The sequence below is a fragment of the Lissotriton vulgaris genome, chromosome 8, assembly GCF_964263255.1.
Source record: "Lissotriton vulgaris chromosome 8, aLisVul1.2, whole genome shotgun sequence".
Lineage (NCBI taxonomy): Eukaryota > Metazoa > Chordata > Amphibia > Caudata > Salamandridae > Lissotriton > Lissotriton vulgaris.
In genome coordinates, this window is record NC_141696.1 from 1,533,363,814 (window position 1) to 1,533,389,808 (window position 25,995).

The window sequence follows — 25,995 nt, forward strand, 5'->3', positions numbered from 1 at the left end:
CCTTTCTCTCATCCATACTTCTACTCACTCACTCATTCATCCATCCTTTCTTTCATTATCTATCCATTCACCCTTTCATTCATCCTTTCACTAATCCATCCAGCCATTAACACATTCCTTCACTTATTTACTCACCCAACTTTTCACATGAGCTGAGCCTTTGTCTGCAGAGTTGCAGACAGAAGAGGCCCATCAAGAACCTCACCCCTGCTGTAGTTCCTAAAGCAAGAGGTGGGGGAGGGTTCATTATGCCCCTCCACATAGGCAATCTGAAAACTAGAAGTCATGCATGATGCACAGTGCCAGGATGTGAGGTGACTGTGACATGTGTTGTTTCTGGGGCTTTAAGTGGCGTAACAAAACTGGGGGTCTCTTCAAAGGGGGTATTCAATGTAATTAAGGGTGTGGTATAAAACATCTAGGCCAAAAATCTGTGTGTAGCATATGTTTGCGCGACTGGTATTATGTTGTGTCTGTCATTGCATCCAGTTATATAATACAGCAAGTATCATTACACCAACAACAAGCCAGGACGATTGGCTTTGTCAATGGTTGTTATTTGCTTAAAATAAAAAAGCAGTAACCATGGCTTTTTTGAATATAATATTGAAAACACTTCATTTCTAAAACGATGAGATAGTGAAAGAACATAACCTGTTCTTTTTAACTTGTTTTACAGGCTTCTTTAAATAAACTGTTCTGTAACGTTGCAGCGTGGGCGTTTTACCTTTTATCTAACCGAATGCCCTGCTGTGCACTGAGGCAGGAGGAGGCCACCACATGCTTTAACACCCCGAGACTGCCCCATTGACATTCAGTGCTGCTCCCTGTGAGGCCAGAATTATGGACAAAAGGCGTCCGTAAAAGGGATCCTCACGGACAACGGACGTGAGGTCCCAATTACGGACAGTCCCTGAAATTTATGGACGGTTGGTCACCCCACCACGTCCCTGTCCTAAAATGTTGGCATGTATGATAAAGCTACCTAGGAATGACTGAAAGCCATCAGTCAATCCTAGTGCTCGCTGCAGGACTAATCTCATTGGCACAGCTTTAGTTTTTTGTTTTTTTTGCAGATTTATATAGCACAAACTAGACTTGAAGGTATTGGAGGGCTTTACATGAGCACAAGTTAAGTTACACAAGGATAAATTTGTTTTGTGGCAGGCGGAGATTAAGTGGTTGGCCCAGAATCACAGGATGCTGAGCTGACTCCGAAGCTCAAACATGGTTCCCCAGCTCGAAAGTCAGCAGCTCTGGCTGTGAGGCCACATCCTCCCTCCTTACCCATGGACATGTTTTAGGTCTCCAATTTGCGAATCAGGCCGAGACTGAGGTGATCGCTGTTCTGCCTCAAAGCAGGACCGACCACTTTTTAATTCATTTTCGGATTACAACACCTAATGTAGAAGATCGTAATAACCAGCCATTGACTATCGAAAAGGAAGAGAATGGGCCAAGCTGGAAAATAACAGAGCCCTGACGATCTTTCAGGATCAGAATCTTTTTACTCCCTCTGCCCCTGTAGGGGAAAACTATCAGTCCTACTGCAATTATATAGTAAGTACTTTGGATTTAATAGTCCCGGTAAAACGTATTAAAAACAAGAAAAAACCTCTGCTCCCTGGCATGATGATGATTTAAAACAACTACGGACAGCCTGTAAAAAAGCAGAGAGAAAATGGCGGAGGGACTATTTAGACTTAGATAAGAAAGCCCTGAAACTGGTCCAGGCCCAGTATAAGGAATCTATTGTCAGGGCATAAGCAGACTTTTACGCTAAATCCATACTGCAAGCTCCAAACAGTACAAAAGCGCTTTTCAACGTATTTAGGGATTTATCTAGCCTGCCTGTATGAGCAATGAGGTTGTCGCAACGCAGAAACTCTGCAATGAGATCGCCATTTTCTTTGAGGAAAAAATATGCAAAATTGTTGGCCAACTACATCATGCTGACTCAGATGATTTAGCCTGGTCGTCAGAGACAGATTCTCAAACAGATGCCTCGCTGAATTTCTTCCATGCCCCTACGGAGGACTCTTTTAACCAGTTGGCTCATAGCATATCCTCGGGCTCTCCGCTAGACCCTCTTCCTAATAAAATCTGGAAAAGGTTTGGTCAAGATTCCTCCCCCTGGCTATGGAAGATCTGCTGCCAGTCATTGGAGGAGGGAAAGGTACCGGAGGCATGGAAGCAAGCAGTAGTGACTCCTCTGCTCCCCCCTAACCTCATTTTAACACTATGACCTCCCTAATCCCTTTCTAAAGTCTTCCCTCCTCCTTCTCTCCTTTTGCTCATTCCAGACCTCATCTTATTTATTTATTTATTTATTTAAGTAGTTTGTACAGCGCGCAGCTACCCCCGGAGGGGTGTCCCGGCGCTAGAAACGGAACCTCAAAGAAGGAGGAGTGGAGCAAGCTTATTACAAGATAGGGATCATAATTTGGAGAACAGCCAGGTTTTTAGTTTAGCACGGAAGATGGATTCAGATGGACAGAATCTTACTACTGCAAACTTCCAAATAACACGTTCTAGACTCTTTCTCTCCATTATCCATTATCCTATTCAGTCCAATTAATAGCCTCAAATGTTCAGATTTCCCTATGTTATTCCACCACTAATGCTTCTGGCTTCCAGAGTAGCATGCTGCTGACTGAAAAGTGCCTCGATGACTCGTCGGGGTGAGCCCGTTGGAAGCTGTCGGTTGGCCTCTCCACCAATACGGTCTGGTTGACCGCATCGTAATGCGGCGGTCTGACCGCGGCCACAGATGTAGGTGGGACCAACACCCACATGCCGTCGGTGTCGGTCACACTGACATCGTAATGAGGCCCTATATTTGTTACAACAATATATTTTTTCTCAATTTTCTGGTAATTTTAATTTTAAGTATAGACAGTTGATTGTTTTACATCAATATTTTTGACGCAATATTTTTGTTTGTACATATTTTGTCAGTGAACCCTGTAGGGAACCACCCGTTGTTAGCTGAAAAAAAACTTCTCCTTACTGGTGGTGTGTTGCACAAGCAGGACTTATGACATGGACCACTGTTGCTTTTATTGTCTAGCTTTTATTTTTAGGAATACATCAGACGTAATGATCTTTCTGTCATGTACTTCTCCTTCTTTTCCAGGAGCACAGAAGTCAGGAGCACCGGGATAGTGCTAGGCTCTTGAAAAAAAGTAGAAATGCCAGAGGTAAGTGAAATGATATGGTCTCTTATAGGGTGTCTAAGGATGTGAAAAATGTAAAAAGATTAAACTCACACTATTTAGCTACACCTTTCTTGTGGTTCTCCTGGTCTGAGGAAAAGAGCTCTCATAACATCTAGTTAGCTCCACTAGACAAAACATATGCGCTTGTTTATCTGTGACCACAGTATAAGAAAGAAAGAAAAACCCACCACCAGATGGATTGCCAGCCCGCCTCAAACCGTGACATTCCGTCTCTCATTGGCAATATGCGTTGTAAGTGTAGGGGTCCTTTTCAGTAAAAGCTCCTGGTGGCATAGAACCTGGTACTCCCTCCTGAGACAAGACAATTGCCTCCCACCTCTCCAACCTCCCCAGGAGACGAGCGTGTGCCTGGGATAGCCACCCTCCTCCAGGAGCATGGCTGGGTGCCTCATTTGGTTGATGGCCTCCTGGATACCCCCCCTTCTCCTCACGTCCAGGTAGTGGGCTCTGCATCACACATTCCTCCCCGTTCATCGGCAGCTCTAGGTTCATCATCTGCTTCCTCTTTGCTGGTGCTAGTCTCCTGCTGCAGTCTGGCATCCTCCAGGTTCGGGCTACATAGCGATTGAGAAATCCTCGCTACCTTTTCGTGGTGGGGCTCATGACTTTCTCCAGGGTCTGATTTAAAGGGACCGCGTTGCGCACAGTCCAAGTCCAATATCTTCCCATTACCGGTTCAAAAGAGGACGTAAGGGGCTCTCCAATGTCCCATCCACTATTGCCCGACTTGGGGTGGGCTCTCGGAAACAAAGAACAGGGGAATAAATGCTAGAAAATGCCTTCCCATAATGTGCCATGGAAAGTCTTCTGTTGCATCCTCCGAGGTATGGTCAGTCCACATATTCACCTGACATGGTGGCTTCAGAATGCTTTACATTGGACAGCTTGTCTCTGACTTTTTGAACACTCTGTAAGACATTTAAACGTTGGTCCAGGTCAAACTCTTTTTTTCACTCGCCACCTTCCCAGGATTATCGCAGTGTACATACATGAGCACTCCGAAAAGTACTTCGTATGGAGTGTGCCCTCCCAATACTCACCTAGGCAAGTTATTTAGTGCTCTCTGAATCCCTCCCAATACTCACCTAGGCAAGTTATGTAGTGCTCTCCGAACTCCATACAGATGATGGTGCCAACAAAGGAGCAGATTACGATCTCGTTAGGAAAGCATTCCTAAAGAATCGGTTCCGGAATGCTTTCCGAACAACTGCCACTCCGGGAGTCCCACTGAGCAAGTACGATGTTATGTTAAAAAAATGCTTATTAAGTGCACGTACAGAAGACAGTTTCATGGCACTAGAGTCACGGCGGGCCAGCGGCAGGGAGGGTGGCTTAGTCATCATATGCCTGGGAAAACAGCCAGGTCTTGAGCTGTTTTCTAAACTGTGCGAGAGAAGTCAAGGACCTCATCGCCACTGGGAGGGAGTTCCAAAATTGTGGGGCCAGGACTGCAAACCTTAAGCCACCATGCTTCTTACGTTTGAAGGGGGATTGCCAACAGGTTCAAGTGGGAAGACCTAAGGTCTCGAGAAGGAATGTAGCGTTGAAGCCCAGTCCCACTTTTATTTCGACTAGACCAGAAGTTGGAGTGCCCCGGATTGGCTGACCCACCCGTGAGGATCAGCTCAGTTTTGTCAGGATTCCGTTTTAGTTGGTTATTGTTCATCCACTCGCTTATAAAAATTAGAGTGGATTGGAAGTTGGACACTGATGATTCTGAGGAATTAATGTTGAACACCAGTTGCAAATCATCGGAATAGTTAAAGGTACCAACCTTTCTTTCTCTCAAGGAGCAATTTAAAGGGAGTAGATACAGATTAAAAAGAAGCGGATAGAGAGAGGAGCCCTGAGGAACCCCACAAGTCATTCCCTTTGTATTAGATGAAAAGTTGGCGAGACGTACCGCTTGAAGCCGGTTGTTAAGAAATGAAGAGAGCCACTTCAACACCAGACCCTGGATTTCGGCATTGCTGACACGGTCAATCAAGATGTCATGATCGACTGTGTCAAATGCTGCTGACAATCCAGGAGTACCAGGCCCTGGGTGATGCCCTTATCAGCCCCCCTCTAAGTACGTCCATGACAGTAAGAATAACAGACTCCGTAGAATATGCTGGGTCTAAAACCAGCCTTGTGTGTCTGTATGTTTACTGGCTCCCATTGAAAAAAAGGGGTTGGTGGGGAAAAGCATGTATCTTGTGGCGGGCACCACCCTGTGCATGCATGGAAAGATGGGTACCCCACGTGATCGAATCGGAGGACCCCAGGTGAAGGGGGGCCTGCTACGGGGTTCCAAAGTTCGATTCCCACAGCCGTTTCGTCTCTGCATAACAGAGTCGGTACAATTGTCAGAATCAGTCATCGTCCCCATTGAGCTGCACGAATCGGCTCTGAATGACAAGTATCACTTTCTGAACCGATTTGGTCAGCGTGGACGGCTTCCTCACATTGTACTTGGTCGTTCAGAAAGGGGGACGATTCGGTCGGAAACATAGGCTCCAAATCGGATTTGCTTTTTCCGAAACCTGTTTGGAGCGCTTCCTAACAAGATCGTAATCAGACCCAAACTCTTAAATTCTGTACCCTAGCAGTCAAGGCTTGTTTAATCATGCCATTAGCACGCTTGACTTTAACTCTCTGCTCAATAAAGATTGCTGAATTCCAGTCATACACCCAGAGCAGGCATAGCATACCTATAAGCTTTGGAGACGAATGCAAGACCATTGTCTGAATGAAATGCATTAACTGTTCCCATGGTTATCAGACACTGAAAAGCCTTTACAGCTGCTCGAGCACCTGCATTTTAGTGTGGCCATACCCATAAGAATCAAGAACATCATTCAACTGCCACTAATATGTACTTATATTGGTTAACAGGATTTATTGGCCTGACATGGTCCAACTATATAAACCTAAATGGGATGTTGGAGACTCTGGCAGGAGTCTATTGAGGTCTTCTATCTGTGGAAGACTTGCTCTGTGGACAAACATCACATTGTGTAACATACCATCTGGTCTATTTATATAAACAGGGCCAGCAGTGCTACGGTTGCATTTGTTCCAGCATGGGAAGACGCCTACCCTGCATTGGCTTCTCTGATTAAGAGGCTGATTTAAATGTTAGCTGCGAGGGAACTCTGTCGCAACGTGTTCCCTCCCCACCAGCACAGCGGTCCACTCGCCTGATGTAAACGTGAGCAGACCATAGGTTTGGCTGTAGTAGTGACTACTCCGTGACCAACATAGTCAAACTTCTCCGTGTTGATAGAGTCTTGCACCAAACTGCGATAAGAAATGACAGGAAGTTTTGTGACGGTGGTTCCTAGCAATGCTTTAAACAGGATGGTGACTTGAAGGGTACTAGGACCTTAGACCTTGGATCCAAAGTGCAGCAGTTGGACTGCCGCACAGGTCTGATGGTGCCACTGCAGACCACCTTAGTATGCAACTTCAAGCCTCTATCCTGAAATGCGAGGAATTTGAAAACAGGTCCCGAAAAGACAATGTAAGAATTTGAAATCTGGCTGAGGGAGCAGAGGGGCACAACCTGGAGCCCTTCATTGTGGGACTTATCTCCGAACTGCTGGGAGACACACGAATAAAAGTGTAGGTCGACAGGGTCGGCCTGTTGCTAGCTGGTGAGAAGAGGCGTCGAAGAGATGTGCTAGCCAAGCTTCATACCTTCAAAGTAAAAGATTTAATTCTTCAAGCTGCACGTAAATCCGAGGAGGTCTCCTTTCAGGAGGTGTCTTGTTTCACAATTCAAGATATTGCACTGGTTACACTGGCGCGTTGCCTGCAATTCCGCCTAGTGACTGATAAGACTACCGCATCATCGAATTAAATACAGCTGGCCTGGCATTTGAACTGCACAATAAGCCACATCATGTTACAGATCTCCAAAAGGCAGAAAATCTCCTGGCTGACCCAAACTCTTCCAAAATCTCAGAAGAAACATTGAAACTGGGGTGAGCTCTTCCTGATCCATTGTTTTCGTGGCACATGGGATGTCCCGCTTTATGGTTGGTTTGGGGTCCAGGGACAATTGCTGTACTGCGGCTCAGACTGGGGTGCTGCCTGGATCTGGTGTCCTGCCTACGGTTTGTATAACACGGACAGTGAGGCTCACCCAGGGGAGAATACACTCACTCATGGAATGACTTTGCTCATCTTTACAGTTTTGCAATGTTCCTTGCTTAATATATGCTAATTTTTTTAATGTCTTAGCGGGTTATGACCATTTTGCCAGAGATGAGGTAACACTTGCTAAAATGTTCTATTTCAAAGAAATTTAAATGTTATCTGTTCTAATTTGGGGGGGTGGGAGTTGAACTATTTAGTTTGCTGGTACATTGGGCTACATTGTTTAGGCTGTGAGGCCAAAGGGGGGAGGGGAGGGGAGAGGGTAGTAGCATCAGCTTGAGAGTAGACCAGGGATTGCAACATTCAACATTACAATTTAGACTGGAGTGCTGCAAAACTGATAGAGGGAAGAGAATTGTTATAGTGAAGGGCCACATTCATGGTAGTATGTGTACATCTGCATCGATTTATGCACCCAATACCAATCAAGCCTCATTTTTACCTATGGCTTTAATACGAACGTTTAGGGAGTTGTGCTACTAGACACATGACATATCTTACAGTCGGTCACATTTTACTCTAATGCTTTGTCGGTTCATGCACTTTTGGCTTTGATTCTTGAATGGGAGGACTCCTCCTCCCTAAATACCACTGATGGTTATTTCCTAGCTCACTAGTTCGAGATGATCTACAAAAAACAATAAAGGAATATTTTCAGGTGAATAACCCATATGACACCTCCCCCTCCAATAACTGGGATGCATTTACGACTATGATACAGGGATAGTGCCTTGCATTGTACTCGCCATTAAGTAAACAAAGGGTCAATGAGAGAAAGACTCACAAAGAGGAGATCCAGTTCACAGAACAATTACACAAAGGGAATTCAAGTCTTCCCTACCAAAGAAAGGTGACTGTCTTCAGAGGGAAGCTTAACGCCATTTACACCAATCGAGCAGAACTCACTCTCCTAAGACTCCAACGCATGAAATACGAACAGGTTAATAAAATGGGTTTTCATTTAGCTTGGCAACTGAGGATTTAGAGGGAGATGGAGTGAAACAGGAGGTGTCGTGACTTCAGACACTGAGAAAGCACATATTTTTGGACATTTCTACAAGACTCTCTAAGCCGTAGGGGGAGGGACGGGCAGGCCCAACTGGACTATTTAGACGAAGTAACCATACCCCAGGTAACAAGCACAAAATGATTTCCTAGGCAGTCCGATTACGTAGGAGGAGGTTCACGAAGTGATCAAGGCTCTGAAACTTAATAAATCACCTGGGCCTGATGGGCTGACAGCCTAGTTCCATAAGACATTTAGCTCTGAGCTGATCCCCCACTTGGTGACCCTTTTCAATCACATGGCCAAAACAGGAGCGGTCACTCCCTCTATGAGCGAGACAATTATTTCCATTTTAGCAAAGTATTGCAAAGATCACAAGATTTGTGACTCCTATCACCCCATAGCAAGTTTAAAACTTGAAGCTAAACTATATTAGAAAATATTAGCTGCCGGATTAGACAACCCTCTCCCTGACTTGATTCATCTGAATTTATCAAATGTAAACAGATACATGAGGATATACAGAGAGTTATCCACCTGGTCGAGAAAGCTGCTAAAAAGTCGATACCGGTGGTGCTGTTGCCACTAGATGCCAAGAAGGACTTTACAGAGCACAAAATCTTGTTATGAGCAAATGTAGTTCTATTGTCTCTGACTACGCCTTAAGCTTCCATGGAGGGTCTCCTGGTTGAGTTGTAACATGTTGCGGAGTTCCATACTAACTTAACCAAATCCCTTTTACTTAATTTGACTTTGCCAATGTCGGAAATGGAATGTAAATGTAAATATGTTTGTATTTATATAGCGCCTTCTACTCAGAGGTCTCGTAGCGCTGTATTCATACCGCTGTGGAACCCTTCCTGGCTTTCTTGTGAGATGCCCACTTCTGGGCACCCCCAAGGTGAGGCCAGGCATCCAAGCGCTGCTGGGGCCGTTGTGGAGATTAAGCAAGCTATTGCCCAGAGTCACAGAGTGGGATCCATGATTGGAATAGGCACCGAGGCGAGAATTATCAGGTCCGGGGAGATTGAGTCCAAGAGCCGCCGAGGCGGGAATTGAACCCTGGTCCCGGGCCAGACCTCTGACCTCAGACCATGTACTTGTCTGCTAACCATTGAGCCACGCTTCTCCACACTAACCATTGAGCCACGCTTCTCCACACAATGAATAGGGACACCCACTCCCTTTCAATGGGCTAAGTAAGATATCACATATGTGATTACACCAACCTTTTATATCTTTTCATGCTAACTTCCCCCCACTCTTACAACTGAAGACTGACTTAAAAAGATGGGCACCCCTGTTTCTCTCTTGGTTAGGGAGAATTCATGCTGCTAAAATGACTGTATTACCAAAGTTGCTCTAATTATTTTAATGGTTTCCAATCAAATTAGATCACAGGTACCTTCCTGCTCTGTGATCTCTGGTGATCCGCTTCATTTGGCAAAACCGAAGGGCGTGTCTTCCAAACAAAATGTTGCTTTTATCCATATCTTCAGGGGGTCTTGCCCTACCCGACTTTAATCTTTATTAGACAGCAGCCCAGTTGAGGGAGATTCTGGAGTGGTTTGCTAAGTAGTCAGATAAACACTTGCTCCACATAGATAGAGCAGTGGTGGAGAAGTATATTTGGGATTTGTTGTGGAAGTCCAAGGCGGACCAACCACCTATTGCTCCCACACGGGTCATTCTTACAGTCTGGGATGAAGTGAACAGGCAGGCATCATGGACTACTTTTCCCTCTCCCTGCACTTCCATTAATTTTAACCCGGCATTTACTCTGGCACTGCAGTTGGGCCCTTCTGAGGCATGGAGGCCGGGAGGTTGTCTTACTATAGCCGATTTATTCCATAACGGGGATATTCTGACATTTGAGCATTGCTAGTGAGACTACCACCTCCCACTCACAGAACACTTCTGTGATAATCAATTAATGCACTGGGTTCTCCAACCGGAGGAGAGGGAGGCAGCTACCAGAGAACTCACTCCTATTGATATATTTACACGGAGGGGGTGTGGCACTAAGGGGTGTATAGGGGTGTATTTATTATCTCGATGCACTACTAATGGATACTCTACTTACTCTCCGGACACGACATATGGAGCTCTGGGAACAGATACCAGGTAATACCATTTCAGAGGCCAGCTGGTCAAAATTATGGAGGGATATTCTCCAGTTCAACCACTCGGTGGGTATGAGAGAGGCCCATTATAAACTTTTCTTTGATTGGTACATTTTTTCCACTAAACTTAAAACTTTTTTCCCCCCACTCGTCTGACCTGTGCTGGAGAGGGTGCGGAACGTTAGGCGATTTTAAAGATATCTGGTGGGACTGCACGACCATTCGTGCTTTTTGGTCCCAGATTCTTGCCCAACTCAAGGAGATTTTGGGATATCCGGCCCCTAGTGACCCTGGCCTTTATACTTCTGGGGTTGAGAATCAACTAACTAAAATACCAGATGATTGGGGATAGGTCGGCGATGTGGTTCTGTTTGGGCGCTGCAAAGATGGCAGTGGCAGGTGCATCGATATGTAAAGAAACACCCCCCACTGACTCAGTGGCACACAAGGCTGTAGTGGGCAGTCACCATGGAACGCATGGCGGACATTTTATCAGTCACCTCTAAAAATTCTGAGTATGTCTGGGGTCCCTTGGTGAATTACCTATCTATAGGCCTACTGCTAAGTGCTTGTCCTACCCGAATGTGGGATCTGCATCTCTTTCAATTAAAATTTTGTACTATTCCACATGGCTGTGGGGAGAATGGGGCTCCCGACCTTACTGTCCTCGTCCTTCCTATACATCTTATAGGAGGAGGCGAGGATACTTCCTGTATTATTAAAGATGTTAGCATTTACCGTAAGTTTGTGGGTTATGGTTTAGGGGAGGGGGTGGGTATATGGCATCAATGGGACATTATATTTCCTTTTGTTCGCAGAGCAGGCGATTCATATGATGATGGAAACTGGTCAATTCTACTCAATGTAGAAGCAGTACTCATTAATAGCGTCCAATTCTGTGAAGGAATTGTACTACATGTTTTATTATGCTGTATGACTACCTGGAAAATAATAAAGACAGTTTTGACAAAAAAAAGGTAGCTACAAGAAGAGCGAAAGTTCAAGAATCAACTAAAATAGTGCTAGCTCAGTAATCCGGAATCAAGCAAGCACTGACGGACAGTGATAGTTCAAGGATAAGGATCAGACAAATACCAAGCTACATAAATTTGAAAACCATCTTTCAATTGATTCCAAAATTGATCCATAAACCATCTGAACTCTATGTAACAATCCTTCAAGTTCACTGTTTGATAAGTCTTATTACTGTCCTTCTCGTACTCCACATGGTGATTTAGATCTCATTTCCACATTTTGTCAGAACACAAGATTTTGACTAAGGTTTTAATTGGAAGTTCCAGGTTTTGGACATTTTCTCTTTCAACTGATGTGACAATACAAGCTTCATAATCAAGAGCCGAAACGTAGGAGCCAGGATCTTAGGCTCTATAGTCAAGAGTACTACCGATAAAGACTTGTCCCTTTTACATGCCATAAAGTCCTCTTTCATTAGGTCTGATATAAAGGATACATGCTTTGTCACCTCACGTGATCTTTGTTACAATGTAGTTACATGACTGCAAAAGATACCTTGATACTTTAAACCTAATACTTGGAAAAGGCCTCCCCGTTTGTTGAGGTCAAGGTGGGCAACAGAAGATGGGTACTGCAATTGTGATGAGTGGCCTCTTTCCTATGCTTTAACTGGAGCACCTTAAGACTTGTATTCTTGTGAAGGTCTTGTCACAATCAGTGCAGTTAAAGGGGCTCACTCTAGTATGCATTCTTTGATGCCTTAGAAGATGTTGTTTCTGAGTAAATCTTTTTGAACATGACATGGAATGAGAGGGTCTCTCTTCTGTGTGTAATCCTTGATGTGTCGAAAGACAGCAGCTTGTAGAAAAGCTTTTTTCACAATCTGTGGAATGTTCTCAGGTGATTTTGAAGATGAAACTTGTGAGAGAAGCTCTTCTCACACTAAGGGCAGTAAAAGGGCCTCTCCTCCATGTGAATACTTTGATGAGTTAAAAGGTGCAACTAATTAGGGAGCCTTTTCTTACACATTTGAAGGCAAAGGGCTTCTCTCCTGTGTGGATTCTTTGATGTCTTAAAAGACGGACTGTTGTAGTATACCTTTACTCACCATCTATAGAATGATATGACCTCTCTCCTGTATTTATTCTAAGGTGAGTCCCAAGATATGACTTTTGAGTAATGCTCTTCTCACAGTAAGTGCAGTGATGGGGCCTCTTTTTAGTGTATGTTTGTAGGTGATTTTGTAGAGCCAGCTTGCAAGTATAGCTCCTCTCACACTCAGTACAGTGAAAGGGCTTCTCCTACCCTGTGAATTCTTTGATGAGTTAGAAGTTGTGACTCTTTAGTGAAGCTTTTCTCACACATCGTGCAGTGATAGGACCCCTCGCCATGATGTGCTTTAAGATGCTTCTGAAGGTATGACTTTTGAGTAAAGCTCTTCTCACACTCGGTGCAGTCAAAGGCTCTTACATCTGTGTGAGTTCTTTGATGGCCTAGAAGAGTTGATTTTGAAGTAAAGTTTTTCTTACACAATGTGCAGTGGTAGGGCCTCTCTCCAGTGTGGGTTCTTTCATGGCATATTAGAGTTGACTTTTTGGTGAAGTTTTTCTCACACATTGTGCAGTGGTAGGGCCGCTCGCCAGTGTGGGTTCTTTTATGGTCTAGAAGACTTGCCAATTGAGTAAAGCTTTTTTCACACTCACTGCAGTGATAGGGCCTCTCACCAGTGTGTGTTTGTAGGTGCTTCTGTAGACCCTGTTTTTGCGTAAAGCTCTTCTCACACATAGTGCAGTGAAATGGCTTCTCCCCTGTGTGAATTCTTTGATGAGTTAGAAGTTGTAACTCTTTAGTGAAGCTTTTCCCACACATCGTGCAACGATAAGACCTCTCGCCATGGTGTGCTCTAAGGTGCTTCTGAAGATATGACTTTTGAGAAAAGCTCTTCTCACACTCGGTGCAGTCAAAGGTCCTTATATCCGTGTGAGTTCTTTCATGGCCTCGAAGACTTGAATTTGTAGTGAAGTTTTTCTTACACACTGTACAGTGATAGGGCCTTTCTCCAGTGTGGGTTCTTTCATGGTCTAAACGACTTGACAAATGAGTAAAGCTTTTTTCACACTTACTGCAGTGATAGGGCCTCACTCCACTGTGTGTTCGTAGGTGCTTTTGTAAAGTTGGCTTGCAACTAAAGCTTTTCTGACACTCAGTACAGTGAAAAGGCCTCGCCTTAGTGTGGATTCTTTGGTGGTTTAAAAGATGCTCCTTTCTAGTAAAGCTCTTCTTGCACTCGGAGCAGTGAAAAGGTCTAACACCTGTGTGAATTCTTAGGTGATTTAAAGGAGGTTTTTTTCGAGTAAAGCGCTTCCCACACTCTGAGCAGGGATAGGGCCCGACATCTTTGTGTGTCCTTTGGTGAACTGAAAGCTGATGCTTTTCAATAAAGCTCTTCTCACATACAGTGCACCGAAAAGGTCTCTCTCCTTTGTGGATTCTTTTGTGAACTGAAAGATGACGCTTTTGAATAAAGCTCTGCTCACATATGGTGCACTGAAAAGGTCTCCCTTCTTTGTGTACGCTCTGGTGTCTTAGAAGACTTTGCATTTCAGAAAAACTCTTTTCACAATCTGTGCAGGGAAAAGATATCTGCTCTGAATGGATTCCTTGATATGCCGTAAGAAATGCTTTCTCATTAAATATATTTTCATTCTGAGTACAGGTCAATTGTCTGTCAATCTTGTGGATAATTTGTTTTTTTTCAAGGGAGCATGAAAGGGACTCTTTCACATTCATCTCTCTTGTCTCCGATTGGCTGCCTGCAGAATGAAGAGAAAAGTGAAAATATAAATTGCACATTATTCTAAAAAAATAAAAACAGCTATATTGTTACATTTTACAGGTAAACAATCTTATAAAGGACAACAAAAATGTTAACTATAACATAGTTCTTTATCAAAGATATTTTTGATTAAATTCATGAGAGTTAACAGTTCTCAGTCATGAGATCAATCTACAAGAAAAGTAAAAAAAGAAGAGGAAACAGTCAACATTTGCTTTGCCAATTTTACTTTTAATAACTCTTGATCTTTGACAATTATTAAAACTCCTTTAGCAACTTAAAAGTGTCTAAGAAGCATAGAACAGGTTTACGGCCCATAGTATTCCTTTTCCCAACTTTTTAAACAGTGATAGATATGAAAAGAAAATTACCACTAATGTATAGAACATAGCACACAAAAACAAAACTGCTCTGCCGCTATAAGACTACCCCAAGGTATCTGCGATTCCACTATGTAATACAGCGACAATTATCCCATCAGTTCATTTTGAGAGTCAATAGAATGTTTCAAGAAAAATGAAGATTATTTTTGGATGGCTCCACCAGGGAGGTGGAGTAGTTGCTAATGAATTTAATGAAACTTCTCTTTGCAGAGAATTGGTGTTAAAGGTAACAAAAAGAAATTTCAGTTCAAACAATAAATAGAAAAGCAACCTAATCAATTCCTAAAGGTGGCTGAAAAGTCCTGAGGTGGGGGGCAAGAGAGTCAAAATAACAAGAGCATTTTATAGCTGAAAAGCTTCACAGACAGATCTGTAGTAAAGATATAAGTATCTTGAGTTTGATAGAGGGTTCTTAATGGGGATTATATACACACTAGAAATGTTTCAATAAAAAAAGGATTGCCTTAAACCTTAACTTACCAATCCCCCCAAAAAAAATACCACAGGTTGTGGTGGAGTTGCTAGCCACAAAGACAGAACATTTTAATAATCAAATTCACTGGTACATGGCGAGGAAACCATTTTCTTGAATTAGATAAAAACAAGAAATAAATAGTCCCCATGAACTTGAGAAGTAGGAACCTTTAATGACATCCGAAGATGTCAGCAACAACATCTTGTTAACTGTTACATTAAAAGTCAGTGAAGGTCAGTCTGAATCCTATGACACTGAGAGTTTAGCACCATTGTAAACAAAAAAGGTATGATTCACCAACAAGCATGCCTCACACTAGTAGACTTACTAAATTTAGGAGAGAATCTGGCAGAAGGGGTTGACACCAGCAGCCCTCTATGGTTCAAATCTATTTTATTACTTTCCTTTATAACATTTCAACATAACACCAAAGTATTCAATTTAACAGCCCTTTAGCTCCTATCTCTACTATAATCTCAGACTCACCACAATGAGCTATCCTAGCAGGCTCTACCTCAAGCTCATATGCTCATGTGGATAACAACCCTTGCGAGCGCCAGACAGTTTTACCAGAAACGGAATTGAAAGTAGTACTGGACAATAGGCCAGAGTGATATAAGTAGGTTCTTTCTTCTGAGTTAGCTTCTACGGATGAAATATTTGCTCTATCCAAAGAATCTCCGGAAAGGTTTACAAAAGGGCCTGACCAACAAGCCGAGTTTTTGCATTTTTCTAACCCGATAAGTCTGCTACAAAAGCTACAACCAATAACAGCTGTGGTGAAGATCATCCAGTGTGCGAAGCAGGTGTAGGGGGTTTGACGCAATTTCAGCTGGAGCACTCAGGTTCAAGGATGGATTTGGGGGCGAGGATGATTGGATGAATGGGTTGCAGGAAAAAAAGGAGGTACAGGATGATAAAGCATTCTCTATTTGGTATTTTAATGTTTGCACAGGTTTAATGAACTCATATAAATTGTACTGTTATGCAGATTCTGTACTAGAGATACATGTTATAAAACAAGGGCATATGTCATATATCATGTGCGACATAGCACTCTGCACACTTTATTGAATGATGTTCTAGATATGTGTGATAATGTGATTTGCATAATGCTGTTTAGATTACATGGTATAGGCTGCTTGTTTAGGATGTAGCAGGAATTACTTTTTAATTTAGCGAAATGTTGAAGATATTCTCATTCAAAGTTAATGGTTCAAATAATAGAAGGAAAAAAATAGTTTGAAGCTCGGGTTATGGGGCAGAGTCCAACAGTAGTTTTTTCACAGGAAACTCACATAATGTCTACTGATTGGTCCAAATTTAAGATGTTCAGAACATGGCCACACTTTAAATGCTTTTCCTCTGGAAATGCAGCGCATAGAAGGGTTGCCACTTTCTTTGCTAAAAACCATAATGCTGAAACTCATATTTGGCTGTGTGACGCTGAAGGCCGCTGGTGCTGGATAACTTTACAACATGCTCTAAATGATTAATGGTGGTCAATTTGTATGCGCAAGTAGAAAATAGCTGAGGACTATTAATTAAACTATTTCAATCAGTTTTTTACAATTCCTGGGGTAATAGTGATTTTAGGAGATGTAATATTTTTACAAGATCCAGAAATTAACACCACAATTAATAAGAGACACATCATACATCAGACAGCTAGGATTATTTGTGAGTATACAAAATGCTTTAGGTTAGTAGATCCTAGGAGAATTGCCTTCCCACAAAAGACAGAATTTAACCTGACCATCTGCTAGGTTTGAAATGTTTACACACTGAATATTTTTGTTTTCAATGGGTCTCATGGGGTCTCTGAGTTGATGGACTTCATGGTGGTGGCAATTTCTTCTGGGGTAATGATGGTTATGTGGTTAGTATATGCTCTTTGGGTAAGATCAGGAGGTATTTGGCTAGGTCCGTCAGGTCTGGTTTGGGTTGAAGTTGATGTAAATGTCATTTATAATTTTTTGTGAGTCTTTTGTGAGTATCAAAAAGAGTAGATCCATGGAGAATTGCTTTTCCGCATAAGTATGTATTCAAAACAGCTATGCGCACTAATACATTTATTGGTTTCAACAGGAAGGTTTGAATGTTTAATAATGCTGCCGAATGGGTACTCTGATCACTCAGCACTTGAGCTCCACATAATGGGAGGTGAAAGAATGTTGAAACATTTGGAAGACAAAAAAAGAGGTAGCAGGGTTTACAGTGTAAATATAAGATTTCTTCCAAGGAATCAGCAGTCAGTTGGATAAGTATGATAAGTATGATCTGGGATGCACTTAAAGCCTCCCTACACACTCAAATAATCGGTAACAGATATGCCGTCCGCTGAAATGTAAATCCCATTTTCTCCTATGAGATTTATATTTCGGCAGACGGGGATTTTTTACTGTTGTGAATAATTAACCTGTCCGCCGACATATAAATCAGGCCCATAGTCAGAAATAAAGCTAAGAAAGGAGAAAAGGTTAAACTGGGGAGCCAAGCGTTTAAGAGATTGTCAGCAAATAATACAGAAAGAAATGGAAAGGCTCTTGAAATTGCATTATCTGCTTTACATGAGCATTAGTTTGCCAAACATTATTTAAACAATTTTACTTACTTACGAAAGATATATGAGCATTGGTACTATGCAGGCAGCTTTATGGCATGGAAAAGTGAAGTGGAGAAGTGTGGCTCACTGGTTAGAGGAGGCAGACCTGGAAGCAGAGGTCAGCCCGGGACCAGGGTTCAATTCCCGGCTTGGCGGGGTCTTGAGTCCTAAAATGTCCATGGACTTGACAATTCTCGCTCCGGCGCCTACTCGATTCACGGGTTCACACTCTGCGACTCTGGGCAATAGCTTGCTTAATCTCCACAATGGCCCCTCGCGGCGGGATGCCTGGATTTCACCTTGCGGATACCCTGCCGGGGTTATCTCACAGGGGAATACCAGGACGGGTTCCCTAAGCAAGCGCTTAGAAACCGCTCGGTGATTTGCGCTATATAAATTCCTGTACATTTACATTTACAAAGATCGGATTCAGATATTTAATAGAACTATTAGTTCTGTAAAATGCCCTAGGACAGTGGGCCCACAGAAACTCGGAGGAACACATTTATTTGATTTTTTTCTAGATCAATATAATACAATTTACACTGTTACTTCAATAGTAGACATGAATGAATTAAGTTATTTTTTAGGACAAATTCAAATTCCAGTAATCTCTGCAAAAGGTATTTGATTTGTGGTTAATCCTTTCACCTTATAAGAGCTTGAGGAGATTATTAATAACATACAGGGAGAGGGCCCATCTCAACAGTGCTGGGCTTTCCCCATTGTCTGACTGGCAGTACTGCTACATTGACACACTTAGAACCAGCTACTCATCGGATTCATGGGGATTCCTTCTCATCTGCAGATCCCACCTGGAACAGGACTATTCCTACCCCATCAACAGATGCATCCCAGCAAGCAAACACTAGCATCAGGGCGAACAAGATGATGTTACCCAATTTGCACCCTAGATCTTCGATTTCTGTCCCAAACTTAAAACGAGCTCTGCCAAAAAAGGCAAACAAACAACAGAGACCACTGACAGATGCAGGAGTCAGGAACCAGGCTACTGGCCATCGACTGATAGGTGGATGCTTGAATCCTGGGTCTTGGCTAGGCCTCACTTCCGGCTGGAGGGTTGGCAAAGAGCCACATATTTGTTCTGGAGGTCTCTCTGGCTTCCTATGTTTGGCAGAGTGGGTGGATTACACTCTCAGGCTGCAGACACGCTCTTTCCCCTCAAATTTCTAGCATCTCATGGGTACCACCCTGAAGCTGGTAGCCCAGGACTTCTAGGTGGGGCACAGTCCTCCACAAAAGGAACACTTTCTGTTTGTGTCCAGCAGGGGTTCACCAGTTTAATGTCTCCTGTCTCTAGGACAGCACAGGCAGCAACTCCAGACGGAAGCGGCCTCACCAGTGCCACAATTGGGGGTCCTCTCCTGTTATAGCAGATAACCCCTGGATTCTGGTTTTCCCACTGGGGGTGGAACCCACCTCTACCTAAGATCGTTGTGTCAGGTTGCATGTGTCACAGAACATTGTCCAAATGTCTGCACTAGTGCATTCCTCATTTGGGTGTATGAGTTGGCTACCCTGTCCTCTCCTTTGTTGGCACCAAACCCCACAAGAATGATCCCTGCTGCATGTTTACTCTGTGCATCTTGAATGCCCCCTCTTAAGTTATGAACTATTTATCAAGGTTATCCCCCTCATGTAGCTAGGCACCACATATTTAGGCAAATGATGCATGTGTGACCACTGCATTTCCCCCATTTGACATAATCCTACTCTCCCACATCTTGAGAGGGTTTAGGGAAGGATTGTCTCCTTTATTTACTGTGATCAGTAGGATATATTGGTCAGGAAGATGCTGCTTAGAAGAAGAGGCCTGTAGCACTGTCCCTGAATGTGAAAGACAGACAAGATGGTGGCCATGGTAAGAAGCAGGTGAGGAGCAGAAGGCTGTGTAGACCCCCAATCCTTGTGATCTACGAGCGCACACACACAACCATACACACACACGTTTGGAGGGCTAAAGGACACACAAGACCCACTGGCTCGGCTTGCCTTAGGTATGGTGAATGTGTTTGATTCTCTGAAATGAACATACCTTTTCAATGCAAGAAGGCATTTGGGTTCTGCTCAAAATTCTGTCAGTGGGTGGTCTTGCTCTATTTTAATCTGACCACGGTAGTAAGTGTGAATGGGATATTCCCATACTATTTGTATGGAACCGCTAGCAGGCTGGATTAGAGTGAAGCCGAACATACAAGGGTTTCCAGAAGTATTAAGCAAACCTGAGAAAATATCCCTTTATCTTCTTGTACCTCCCGGCATGTCAGTTCTGTATCAACTTGGTGATTGTGACTAAGCGAGGGACACAACCCACAGTATAGAGTTACAACACACAGGTTCAGATATTAAGTATTGGGATCTCAGCAAATATATCAGTGTTTCTACTGAAAAACTTGAACTGGTGCACCAAGAGTTTCAATTAGGCGTCGAGAGTTCACGAAAACTCCCACTTTCCTCGTTTGGGAGAGTATCAAGTGATCTCATTGCTCAAATTCTTGTACGTCCTGCAAAATTCCCTCTGATTAATCCCAAAGTCATTTTTTGATGAAATAGACTGAACATTGCACAAATTGCTTTGGGGTGGGGGCACACTCAGGAAAACATTTCAAACATTACAGAGGTCAGTATACAATGGGGCAATGACACTTCAAGATGTTAAGGACTTCCCAACTTGAAGAATTTAACGACTGGGGACAAACCCCCATGATTAACCCGGCAACAAGACTACACAAAGGTTACAGGGACTTTATAGTTTGGCTCAGATTTCGCTAACACAAAACCAGTGAAATTCAGCAGTTATAGCTCCCTGAGTGAACTATAACTTAGGCCCCGCAATGCACTGCTTATGAGCTCACATATTACATCACTCATGACTCTACCCAGCATGAGAAACTGGGTGCCCTGGGTACTACCAGGGCACCCATGATTAATAAAAAGGGGGGGGGAGCACAGGGCCCAGGTAATAGGGTGCCTGGGGTCAAAATTGTTCCAGGGAAGGGGGGCCACTAGGGGGCCAACAAGACCTCCTATTACCTCCAGTAAGTACCACGGAGCGCGATTGCTGAGAGGACTAGGAAAGCCACGCCCCCTTTCTCAACCACTCTGGAAACGTGTCTCCTGGTGCACTGCTGGTTGCGGGGATGAAGTCACCATGGCTCTAGGTTATGGGTACTCACAAAGATTTTACCAGAGGCCGCAATCTTTGGTCTATGATGCGACCGAGGGCCGCACTGATGCCAGCGGGGGGTGTAAAGTGGGTGTAGGGGAAGCAAAGCATGTATATCTAGTGGTCGTCTTTAAAAATGAAGGTGTACCTAAAATTAAGGGCCTAGTTACTGCCCTTTCCTGAACTGCAAACTAACCTTTAAGTAAGTGCTTTTTTGCATTGCAGTGCTGAGTCGAGTAAACAGCATCCGAGTGCTGCTGCTGCCCAGGGGGCCGCATGTAAAGGTCAGGAGGGCCGCATGCATCCCTCGGGTCTACTTTTTAGTATCCCTGCTCTAGAGTGTCCTTAGGGGCCAACAAAACTTCCTGTTACCTCCAATAAGTCCCACACAGGGGAATTGCTGAAAGGTCTTCTGGGGCGACGCCCCCTTTCTCCACCACTCTGCAAAGGTGTCTCCAGGTGCACTGCTGCTTGGGGGATGAATTCCTCTTGGAAGTTGAGGGCTTCTGGTGCCCCAGAAGCCCTCCTGTTACCTCCAGTCAGTCTACACAGCAGGATTCCCACAAGCTGGTCGGAGGCCCCTCCCCCTTTGTCAAGCACTCTGCAAACAGGTCTACTAGTTAAAAACCATAGAAATTGACTTTAATAAAACAAAGGTTACAGGGACGTTATAGTTCGGCTCAGATTTCACTCATACAAAAGCGGAAAAATTCTGCAGTTAAAGGCCATATGTATAAAGCTGTTTTGCGATTGCAAACACTGCGACTCGCCAAAAAATGGGGTTCGTGATCGCAAAACAGAGAACCCCTATGTATAAGAGCCATCCTGAGCGCAACAATGCTACAGATTGGTGCGGAACTGTGTTTTTATTTCCTTCAGTGCAGGAAAGTTACCATCACACAGTCTGACGTGCACACTATGTTAGTCCAAATGTCTCGCACACATTAAACACACAGTGCAAGACTTCTTCACAAACATGAGTCAGTGTGCAATGGGTTACCTTACCCATTGTCATGTGCCACTCAGGGCTCTTCGCAAAAAACACAGTTGATGGACAGAATGCAGAACAATGTCTTACATTCACCCCAGTACAAAGATCGTGGCCTAAATCCATCGTTTTTTTGCACTCCACACCACCTTAGGTCAGACAATGGCTATATGCAAATCAGCCTTGACCCTGTGCCTCATGGGAACAGTCCAGCCTGAACTACCAAGCCATGTCTTTCCTAGACCGGAATCAAGCATCCAAGGACCGGTTTCTGGCTATCAGCCTTCTTCGGCCTGGATAGCTTGACTCCAGTGATGTGGAGAGTCTGGGACTCACGTCTGAGCATACCCAGCCCACTCGGGGTGAAAATTGAAAAAAACACAGTTGATGGACAGAATGCAGAACAATGTCTTACATTCATCCCAGTACAAAGATCTGGGCCCTTCAATGTCTGCGTGCACGGTTTGTTGCCCCTCGCTCAGGGTGCCCACTGCCCTCTCATGAGGCATCGGTTGCTCTCCCCTGACGAGCACTACGACGTCTGTCCTGTGGGATGGGTGGAGTGATGCTGCTCTTGCTAGATTGCCCATCCTCCTCCAGTGTGAGCTGAGGGGTCCTGTGCCACCGGTGGCTGATGCCCGCAGCTGGTCCACCACACATGTACTTGCACCAGGCCCATGGCTACATCCTGGCAGTAGTGTGCCATCTCGTGCTGCATGCTGATACAGCGAAGTGCCAGCACTGATGTGGCAGAGGACAGCCCGTTTACAGCCCTTGTATACATGTCCAGGCGAGTGTGGAGGCGCTGTCTCTCCCTTCGCCTGGCTGCACGGTCTTCCCGCATCTCTGTGAACAGTACCTCCAGGGCACACGTCAGGCGCATTAAACCCACCCTCAGTTGGCGCTGTATTGATTTTATTGTCTTTGCCTGCAGGTGCTGTAACTCCAGCATGTTGACTTCAAGCCCTCCAAAGACTGTGTCCTCGCCAGCGGCAGCTGAGCTGGTGGAGGGCCGTGCCCTGCGCCTGGATGACGTTCCTGGAGTGGGACATGCAGGGGACTGTGCTGTGTGAAGTGAGGCACACTGGCCCTCGACTTGCTGCTCCTCCACACTTGTGTCCAGTGGATCTACCTCCAGTGGTGGTACTACGAGGTGCCGCCTGCGTTTCACTGTGATCACTGGGCTGCCTTCCTCCTCCTCCTCTTGCCCTGACTGTTCCGCGGTGTGGGATGCATCCTCCCCTCCTGCCATAGGTTCCTGTGTTTCTGGTGGTGCTGTGAATGTGAATGCACACATTAATTTGGTGTCCTGCCTCGCATTGGTCATGCAATAAATGTTACTGTTTGGAGTTACCTGGGTCCTATCTGTCTGTATTTTGCCTTTCCTGATACACACATTCTGATTGTACCTTGCTGGGAGTCACTGCTCCACTGTTTGGTGCATGTGACTACATCTCCCACAATGCATTGCAGTGTGTGCTTGTGTGCATGCACTGGAGTTGCATTCCTGTTTGGTGCCTGGATCTTTCCTGGGTGTGTGGGTGATGTGGTGATGTATCAGGGGTGTGATGGCATGCTTCTTACCTTGTCTGGGGTTTTGGGGTTTGGCGCTGTCCAGGTCAGCCCCACCACTCACACTCTCCGGCAGCAGGGTGTCCTCAACCAACTCCTCTGAAGGCGTGGAATCAGTGGCAGTGGACATCCCACCACCGGTCTTTCTTGCCTCAGCCAGCCTTGCAGCCACCTTCTCTTTTGATCTCTGGCGCATGTCATACCAGCGTTTCCTGATGTCTTCTACGCTGGGGTGGGTCACACCAATTGCGTTCACCTTCTCCTGGATGCCTGCCCAGATTTTCCGTTTGCATGCCTCTGGCACACGCAGAGATTGTTTACCAAACAGGAGCTCATGGCTCACCACCATTTCTTGTATGAGAACCTCCTGCTCCCTTTCACAAAACTTTTGTTTTCTTTTCCTGGCATTCTCCACCTGCTGCTTGTCCTGTGTGTCCATGTCTCCTCACTCAGAAGCAGTGTACTAGTGCCTCAGCTCTCCTCCCAGCCTCTCACTCTGCTTTTGGAAATCAGGTGCAGCATGGGCATCACACTTCCTGGTTGTGATGTCATCAAGCTGCACCTGAATTTCGATTAGCAGGTTTGCAATTCCTTATTTGCTAATTCTCAATTAGGAAATCACAATTTAGGTATTCACGTTTTTTTTCCTGCGAATATTTGTGAATCTCTAAATATTAGCAAACTTTTATTTACATCAGGTTTTGCGATTCTCAAATTGCGATTCGCCAAAAAAATCGCAATTTGAGAATCGCAAATTCCGGGTTGGATTCATATGGCCCATAGTTGCCTGAGCTAACTATATTGTACGCCTCTGCAATTCAATGCTAATGATCTCACATATTAACTCACTCAAGACATGGTTAGTGACATCACTTATGACATCACTGATGACATCATCCACATAAACACTCACACACCTACACAGCCACTGACATACCCATTCACAGACCTGTACCAGTACTCACACACCCACTCACTCCTTCACCCATAAAGCCACTCGTACAATCAGTTACTCACCCATACAGCCAGTCACATGACCACATACTTATTTACCTACAGTCACTCACTCACACAATGAGCCCCTCAACACAGCCATTCACTCTTCCATACAAGCACTCACACATCCCTGTACTCACCCTTACAGCTATTCACACACTCACTCCAATATAACGATTCATACACCAACTCACTTATCGAAACACCCACTCAAACAGCCATCACTCACCCATACAGCCACTTACACACCCAGTCACTCACTCATACAGCCATTCAGATACCAACTCACTCACCCATTCAGTTACTTCACACCCATTTACCCACCCATAGAGCCACTCACACTGCCACTCATTCAGCCAGACACACCCACTCACTCACTCACGTATACAGCCACCCACACAGCATCTCACTCACCCACACATGAATGAATGAATGAATGAAATGAAATTTATAAACGCGCTACTAAGCCCGAAGGCATCAAGACGCCTAACCAAAAAAGGAATCATAAAAGGCAAATCCAGAGCTAAGGGTAGGCTTTGGCAAATAGCCACGTCTTGAGGGCCCTCCTAAAAGCTTGCATTGAGGGTAGTGATTTAATCTCAGCCGGCAGAGTGTTCCACAGCTTTGGAGCCAGACTCGAAAAGGCTCTGCCACCCCACTTGGCTCTACGAACACGGGGGACTGATAGCAGGGATTTATTAGCGGAGCGCAGAGTTCTGGCAGGGGTATAAGGCACCAATAGGTCCTTTAGGCCTCCAGATCTATTTGTAGCCAAGGCCCCAAAGATCAAACACAGGGACTTAAAGTAGATCCTGGCCTCAATCGGAAGCCAGTGCAGTGTCTTTCTTGCAGCAGTGGCAGAAGCCCGCTTAGGTAGATCTAGTACAAACATGGCAGCGGCGTTCTGCACCATTTGAAGTCGCAGTAACAGACCCTTGTTAATGCCTAAATATAAGGCATTACAATAGTCAAGTCTTGAGCCTATTAATGCTATTACAATTTGCTTTCTAGCTTGTGGGGACAGGTAGTGTTTAATCTTCCGCAAGATGTTTATTATGCCCCAGCATGAAGAAATAGTCCTGTTAACTTGCTGACCCATCCCCAGGGTAGGGTCAATCATGACTCCTAAGTTCCTGGCCAGGGCAGTGGGTGTCGGACAGACGCCCAGGGATGTAGGCCACCATTCCGCCGACCAAATGTCCTCCTTTCCTCCGAACACCAGAATTTCTGTCTTCTCGCCATTAAGCTTCAATGAATTGAAAATCATCCATTGAGCAACTGCCTCCATACAGTGTCTAAAATTGGAGGCAGCGGAGATGACAGGTTGGGCGAGAGATATCAGTATCTGCGTGTCGTCGGCATAGGAGACTACCTCCATCCCATATGATCTAATGAGCCTGGCAAGTGGGGTCACATAGATGTTGAAAAGGGTCGGACTTAATGCCGACCCCTGAGGGACCCCACAAT

The 25,995-nt window shown here is 44.6% G+C and overlaps 1 protein-coding gene across 1 annotated transcript in view; it reads right to left on the reverse strand.

Annotated features, from left to right (window-relative positions):
- Positions 1-11,781: 11,781 nt before the first annotated feature.
- Positions 11,782-25,995, reverse strand: part of LOC147700298 (uncharacterized) — a 127,921-nt gene continuing 113,707 nt past the window's right edge. Inside the window, exon 6 of the mRNA XM_086935662.1 lies at positions 11,782-14,299. Within this exon, the coding sequence (XP_086791788.1) occupies positions 12,765-14,299 (1,535 nt within the window). The 3' untranslated portion in view covers positions 11,782-12,764. The remainder of the gene's footprint in view (positions 14,300-25,995) is intronic.